General features: G+C 43.8%; 1 protein-coding gene across 1 annotated transcript; it reads right to left on the reverse strand.

Moving 5' to 3' along the window:
- Positions 1-5,394: 5,394 nt before the first annotated feature.
- Positions 5,395-7,178, reverse strand: RETNLB (resistin like beta). The gene is made up of 4 exons (XM_090261223.1): positions 7,101-7,178; positions 6,770-6,918; positions 6,201-6,278; positions 5,395-5,659 (listed from the first exon to the last, which is right to left on the reverse strand). The coding sequence occupies exons 2-4, from the start codon at positions 6,891-6,893 to the stop codon at positions 5,532-5,534; spliced, it is 330 nt and encodes a 109-aa protein (XP_090117349.1). The 5' UTR covers positions 6,894-6,918; positions 7,101-7,178; the 3' UTR covers positions 5,395-5,531.
- Positions 7,179-7,641: the final 463 nt, after the last annotated feature.

Genomic DNA, 7,641 nt, shown 5'->3' on the forward strand with positions numbered 1-7,641 from the left:
CCAGATTGGTAGGCCTCAGGTTTAATAACCAAGGAAACTTACTTATAAGGCTTGTCTTAGGCATCTGCAAGACTCGTAGATTTCCATGCCTACCAGCCAAATGTTTGATGTTTATATGGAGACTTTCACTAGGTATAGACATGTACACAGGAAGCCTTAACAGGCTTCAGTCATGTACCCAGGCTTATCACCACATTACTATCTCAGGGCTGTACCCTTGGACAGCTTTCAGCACAGGAGAAGCCTAGCAGAGAGCACATTCCAGACAGGGAAGAAATGTTGAGCCTCCAATACCTGAATCCAGCTCACAAGTCAAACCAGTGGTCATTTCTTCTTATTGTCTTTCCCCACCCATGTGGTTTTACTTCTCTATACCTCTAGATCCAAAAACAGAGCCTGGAACAATGTGATTCAATGTTTGTTGAAGAATGAGGTGATGATGGTGGAGGTGGGATGTTGATTTTAGTTCTTCTGGTCCTCTCCATAGCTTCCCCATCTCAGCACATGTTGGAGCTCTTGGGCAGGGAGACATCCTGTAGAGAGAAAAGACCCAGGTCAGGGGCAAGGAACACCAAAGATGCAAGCAAAGTCTATCTTTATTATGTGGGAAGCAGGGTGTCACAGGCAGAGAGGTCTTGAGTTGAGAAGTCATCATCTGAATGAGAACTGGTAGAGGTTTCCTGGCTTTACTGTCTTCATAGTTCCCAGTCTGAGATCTCAGCCTCCATTACTTAGAGGAGTGGTAAGGCAGGCAGTGGTCCACCCTACACCATTGTACTGATGATAGCATGTGGTTTCCCCTGCATATCCCAGGAGCCACAGGTATAGCCACATGAGCATCCGGTGACGACATACCCTGCATGGCATGGGGTAGGGACAGAAAACCACAGCCTTTAGATTTTGGGAGAGGCCTTCTGCTAATTACCCTTTGTATCCTCCCTTCTGATGCGGCAGAAACAGTGTTGGATTGGGTTAGGAGGAGAGATAGAGGACATGGAGTAGGAGATAGATGACATGTGAAGACACTGGAGGAAAGAAAAGGTTGGGGTAGGTGAGATTAAGGAAGTGGGGAAGCAGTGGAAAGAAACCTCATAGTCCTAAGCAGCCCTTGGGAAGAAAGGATGGAAAGGAAATAATCAGTATTGGAGTTGTGATTCAACCCAACAACATTACAGTCCCGAAGTTGGGGACAACTTGCTTGTAGCCCGAGCCCAGGAGCATGAGAGTGGGTGTGGGGAGAGCAGCATCTTTTCCTCATGTAACTACTTAATGTGAGGGGCAGGATGACCAACCACTTTCATTAGTGATGTTGGTACAGGAGGGCTGTTTTGTCCAAAAAGCTAGGACAGGGACTAAACTGGCCAGACCCTTTCCCCAAACCCCACATCACCTTTATGCTCATACAAAGGAGTCACTGTGTCCAGGATCAAGTAATTTAATAGCTGTGTGCTGTTGGCAAAATTACATAACTTTTTGAAGCCTCTGTTTCCTCTTTTGTAAAATAGAAATAAGAGTGCGTACCTCATAGAACTGTACTGAGGAGTTAATAAAATAATAATGGAATACTTAACAGGGCCTAGCACACAATACATACTCAAGAGTGTTAGGTGTAGTCTTCTTCCCTCCATCACCAGAAACTCTTAATTGCCAAAAAGGAATGGAGAAGATAGGGGCTTTGTGATGAATCTTCCAGTTAGAGGTTGTCCTCTGGAGATGGGGTGGGGCCTAAGAACAGGACTGAGCATCAGGGACATAACTGCTCCCCATTCTGTCACCCCCTCCAATATCATCCACCCAGTTCACTGAGAGATGCTCTTATCTTTTCATTCATAGCAAAATCTAAGGAGTGTTGAGTATCCTCTGAGCTCATCAGTTGAAGAAGAGCAATGAGGAGGTGAGAAGGCTTCATCCTGCAGGAAGACAGCATCCTGTGAAGAAGGGAAAAATGGACAGAAGGTGGGAGAAAAAAAAAAAAAAAAGCCTCCTGGGTTCAGAGGAGAGGGGAGGGGGAGGAGAAGAGAAAGTAGAAATAGGTATTTTTGGGAACCAGGGAAGGGAAGCAGTAGTGCGAAGGGGGCCCGGACCCCTTTGCAGCACTGCCAGGAAGCAGTGACAGGGAAGAGAGGCGTGTGTCACACTCACACAGCCAGGTTTAAGAAAGAGCTGCCGAGGTTGGTGGGTGGGGCAGGAGTGCTTTATACCTTGGCGTTGTGTCATGAGGGTATTCCCTTCTCTTCACCCACAAACACTACCAGTAATTTGGATCTAAGATAACCAGGGAGAGTCAAACCTTCAGGAAGAGCCTGAAACAATTTCCAGTGTGCATCTGGAGGGATACCAGCTGCCTTTGCCCTGGTTCTCAGCCTAGGGAAGTCATTTTGCCTCATTTCCCCTCTCCTCTTTCTTGTCATCCCAACCTGGCAGTTGTTTGTTGACAACTCTCATTATAGAACTTTTGTTCATTCCTTCAACAAGAAGTGGTAAAAAAGGTATGGTCTAAGAGTCCTGGTCATCATCTGCTCAGATACCATTACATTTCCCTTGACTAGTTCTGTCTGTGGGAAAGTAACTAAAATCTCAGCTGGTAAAGGCTTAAAATTAGAACAGAGGCTCCACTAGGTCAGTAATCCTTGTGCATTTTAGCCGCTACTATGTCCCAATGCCTTTCACACAGCAGAACTCAATAAATATCTGTAAAATAAATGAACACAAACATTTATTACTTATGAAGAAAAAAGATTCAATGACTCTAGACTTAGTTCAGTGCCTGAATAGTGTTATTATAGCCTCAGATTATTCCCCTAGTTTCTACTTCACAATCCTTATAATTTTTACACAAAAGTCACAAAATGGTTGACTAACTCCATGGGGACACACATCCTCCAGACCTTACATCCTCATACCAACCTCCAAAGCAACAACAGGTAGGATAATTTTGAATCTCTGGTTTTTATTCAGGTAACAATTTTTTTCTCAGAATCTCCAAACAGTTCTTTTCTGTCTTCTTGGCCTGATTTTGGTCACATGGCACAACTCTACTCCACGCAAAGGTGACTAGGAGCTCAGTTATTGGCTTAGACACTAATTTATCATTCAGGACTGGCACATGACCACCCTGAATAAAATAAGGGTACTTTTAACACATCAGAGAAGGAAAACTCTGACTCCAAAAAACCTCCGCTGCCTTGCGGCATACCTCTTCAGGGGAAAGGCTAAGGGAGTAAACCCCGACAGAAAATCCGGAGCCAGAGTCCCTAAGGCGGTTTGACATTGTAGTCAACACCGGCAACTCCTGCGGCGCACCTGAAGCCAAGCTGTATTGACTCCGTCTTTCCCTTGGATCCTTCAGCTGCGAAGAGAGGGGGGGTCTGCTGCATGGGCAACAGCAGACCCTCTATATCACCCTGCCCAGGCTCTGTAGCTTCAGCTTCACTGGAGAGGACACTCCAGCGTCATCGAAAGATGTCGATTCAACACGGGAGGAGACAGATACCGTGTCACTCCCGAGTCGGACTGCACAGCCATTCTCGGCGGTGCAGATAGACTCTTAAGAAGCTACACCATCGTCTCTCGAGACGGACGGCTGCCGACGACGACGACTTTTAACACAGAAAGGGAAAATTGGCCCCTAAGTGGGCAATGAACTGTCTCAGCCAGAGCTACAAAATCTGATTTGTGCTTCTACTCTTGACAACCTCTTTGGCCTCCATCATCTCTCTTTGGCTTTTTCTTTCAAAGAGACGCCCTCTGATGTACAGTTATTTCCTACACAGGCACCTTGAGAATGGAACCCAGGGATCCATTAAAACAATGCCCGTCTTTCCTTCAGTGACCAAGGCTGAGGTAAAGGAAGAGGAATAGAAGGCAAGAGAGAAAGTGGACTAGGGCTCAGAGTTGGAGTTGGTAGTAGACTAATTCATTATTCATTATAGCTCCTCCATTGGCCAGGCTCTGGGGATTCAATGACATGCAAATTAAATAAGATTTCATTTTTCATGGATTACATCTCCAAAGGGGGAGATATTAAACATTGAGAGATAAATGTTTATTATAATGTCAGGACTGAAAAGCATTTAAAAAGGGGGGAGGGGAAGAGATAAAGCATGATGGGAAGGCTTCTCTGAAAAATATTGAGGCTTGATCTTGTGTGAGGAAAACCATGTAACTATTTGGGGAAACAAAGTGGGAAAGACCTGAGGTAGGAGTGCAGTTATAACTTGTAGGGATAGAGAATGCATGTGTGGCCAGGACAAAGTAAGCAAGGATCAGAGACATAACCCGTGGCTAGATGTATGGATTTAATTTGAAAAGTGACATAATTTGGTTTATTTTTTAAAACTCACTCTAGCTGCCATAAATAGGAATACATATTAATTATTACAATGATTAATAGTACACAACTGGACAAAACATAACAAATTGTGATAAATATTTAATAAACACAAATGGCATCTTTTAGAAATGTATTTCTTAAATGAGAGAGATGAAGATGCTTCCCCCTCAAGTATTTTATATATCCATGAGTAAATAATCCTAGAGAGAAATAAAGTTTAGAACCAATTATATTTCTATTTTTCTTTTCCTAGTTATAAGCTTTGAGACTACTTCCTAATTAAGTATGTAAGAAGGAGATATTTTATTATAGTAATGTCATTCAATTTGTTTGAATTCTTTTTGTGTTAGGAGTTAAAAATAACACTACAATTTATTATTAAAAGTTATTTTTGATGGTCTATCCATTAAAAACCGGATTATGTTTTTTTCTCAGTATTGACTCAAAAACTGGAAGCTTCCCAACTTGTAAAAAACTTGTTATCCAGTCACTGAGTCACTCAATATAGGCAGCAATTTTTTAAATCATTGTTTTGACATTCTGCTGATATTTATACCCCAGAGTAATGAACCATGGGAAGGTTCAATGACAAATAAGGGCTTGTTTTTCTTTTATTATAGGGGAGAAGCACAATGGCAAATTTGTCACCTTGATCAAAGCAGAGCTCTAGCACTTAAGTTAGCACATAAGTTTAGAAAAAGTACATATACAAATCAAAAATCTAGAAATTGATTATTTTAAAACTGCCTTTGTCCACCTGCCCCTTGGAAAATTCTGCCTGCACCTACCTTGGAGCCCACTGTGCTGGTTGGTGTAGTCCACAAGGACACACGTGCTATTGTCTTTCTTTGTACCTATACTGCCAAGCAAAGTGCCTGGCACAGAGTCAGTATTCTTTCATTAAACATTAAAAGAACTGTAGTGTCCATCTCAGTTTTTCCCATTTTCTTCATATTTTTCCTAATCTTTGCTAAGATGGAGTCATTGCGATGCTAGAAACATTTTCTGGCTAGAGGAGTCCTAAGCCAGAAGTGGTAACATCAAAAACATGTACACAGAGAGATGCAAAAGTTGCCTTTATTACCCAAGAAGCAGGGCTGTAACAAATGAAAGGGGCAGTTTGAGCCAGGTTTCCTGTTTGGGGTTGTGGTTTCATTCCAATCCTGGCCACACAATTGGGTTCGCACCCTCCTCCTTATTAGGTCAGGTGGCAGCAGCGGGCGGTGGTCCAGTCTACCACGTTGCACTGGCAGTGGCATGTGGTTTCACTCTGGATGTCCCAGGAACCACAGGCATAGCCACAAGCACAGCCGGTAACAGCAGTCCCTGCATGGGCACGGAGACATGGATGTCAGAGCCCTGAGATTTTGAGAGGTTCTGTAGGGCCTAAAGTTAATGAAATTGTAAAGGTCCTCCTTAATAAAAAATAATACTAAAACAAATTTAGATATATGACCATGGAGGAGATCTGTGAAAGTGAGGGGCCCAGGCATTCCTGTTCCTTGCAGTTCACAATAAATTCAACTCTGTGCTGCTGCTTCTACCCACTAAAGTAGGGCAATAGATTGAAAAAGGGAGATAAGTGACAAGGGACTGGTAGGTGATAGGGCTATAACAAAACAGTTGAGGAGAAGGGCTTATATATTAGGTCATGAAAGGAAGGTGGGAAAGGAAGAAGCAGAAACCCAAGATCCCTTGCTGGCTTCCTTAAGGGAACTGAGAATGAGCGAGCCATCTCTGGGAGCCAGGAGTCATGACTCAGACCCAGGCAAATACAAATGTGGATACAAAAGGTGAAGGTGCTGGGGATGGACAGGGGTGGGCGTAGGGCATCTTACCCACCATCTCCCTTCATCGTGTTACTCACCCACAGGGCAGGAGGCCAGTTTGCCAGAGCTGGTGATACTGCTACATACGATCTTCGTTGAGGGAGAAGGATTGAGCTCTGAGTAGGAGAGAAGAAAGGGTATTGCCCATGCTCTCGTTCCCAATAATGCTCTTCTGAATCCCGTCTTCCTTAGAGGTGTCCCTGTGTGCATAATCAGGCTACTAACTAGTTTTAATGTTTAGTTTCCTCATTTTTAAAATGAAAGTAATAGTTGTACTTACCTCAAAAAGTGAAAATTAAATCAAGTAATCTATGAGGCTTTTCATCATACCTCATTCATAGTGAGTGTTCATAAATTATTGCTATCATCCTCCTCCTCATGCTCCCCCTCATAATCATCAATCTCATTATCATTAAGGAAACCTGAAATTTTAGCTAAGAGTCAAAAGAGAAAGGAGAGTGGGAAAGTCTTGGGCAGGAATCTTGGGCTTGAGTGGACTGATTAGAGGTTGGGATCTGGAGGACGGGACAGAGGAGAAGCCAGGGTTTAGGAGCAGGAGGCATGAACAGGGGTTACCCTTCCACTTCACCCAATCCCTGTCATTTACCAAGGCCTCGGAGAGCTTCATTTATCTTTTCATCCACAATGGAGTCTAAGGAACACACAACACTCCCTGCAATCTTCAGCTGGAGAAGGAGGATGGGGAGCAGAAGGCAGCAAGTAGGCTTCATCCTGTAGAGAGGCAGTGTCCTGGGGCTGGGAGGAAAGGTTGGAAAGAAGCTGAGACCTCTGAGCGCCAGTGTGGTTGGGATAAAAAGGGAGAAGAGAATGTGGAGTCTCAAGGTAGTGTGCATGGTGAAATGGCAGAGTCCGTATGGACTTTGGATCTCTCTAAGCAGTTTGGAGAAGCAGGGAGAGTGGCTACAGAGAGGACTCACCAAAAAATCCAGAAAAGGTCTGCAAAGACTGTCCAGGCAAGGGTGTTTTATAGTCTGTGGTGTTGACCTGGGCACCTCTTAACATACAAGCGGGTACACTCATACAAACACACCCCCTAGTATTTTCAGAGAACAGTGCCAGCTGGGATGTGCCACACAACAATGACAAACTTTATCTGCCTTTGTTCTGCTACTTTCGTGCCAAAGGGAATTCCCCTGCCTTTCTGTTTCTTCCTCTTTTCTTCCTGGCAACCCAATAAGGCCAGCACCTGGACTTTCTGTTGACTGTCCCATATTATAGCCCTCTTGTTTGATTCTTTATCAGGAAAAGGTTACTTCATGGTCTGCCGAGTCAGGGCTTTACTTGTGTCCTCTTAAGACATCATTTCATTGTCCCTGGCTAATCCTATCTGTGAGAAAGTAACAGAAAATCTGATGACCACTGATTTGCGAACAAGGAAGTGTGCTATTTACTTAACCAGAAACATGGTGCTGGATTCCAGGGTTCTTCTGAAGACTCACCAGGGTCATTACCAACCTG

The sequence above is a fragment of the Furipterus horrens genome, unplaced genomic scaffold, assembly GCF_987537825.1.
Source record: "Furipterus horrens unplaced genomic scaffold, mFurHor1.1.pri manual_scaffold_1, whole genome shotgun sequence".
Lineage (NCBI taxonomy): Eukaryota > Metazoa > Chordata > Mammalia > Chiroptera > Furipteridae > Furipterus > Furipterus horrens.

Bases quoted from the DNA above. Each gene is read 5' to 3' on its own strand.
- RETNLB (XM_090261223.1), bottom strand. From the start codon at position 6,893: ATGAAGCCTACTTGCTGCCTTCTGCTCCCCATCCTCCTTCTCCAGCTG. The intron at 6,279-6,769 runs GTAAATGACAGG...TCTCCTACTCAG, and splicing joins TGAAGCTCTCCGAGGCCTTG to AGCTCAATCCTTCTCCCTCA. The intron at 5,660-6,200 runs GTGAGTAACACG...GTGCCCATGCAG, and splicing joins ACTGGCCTCCTGCCCTGTGG to GGACTGCTGTTACCGGCTGT.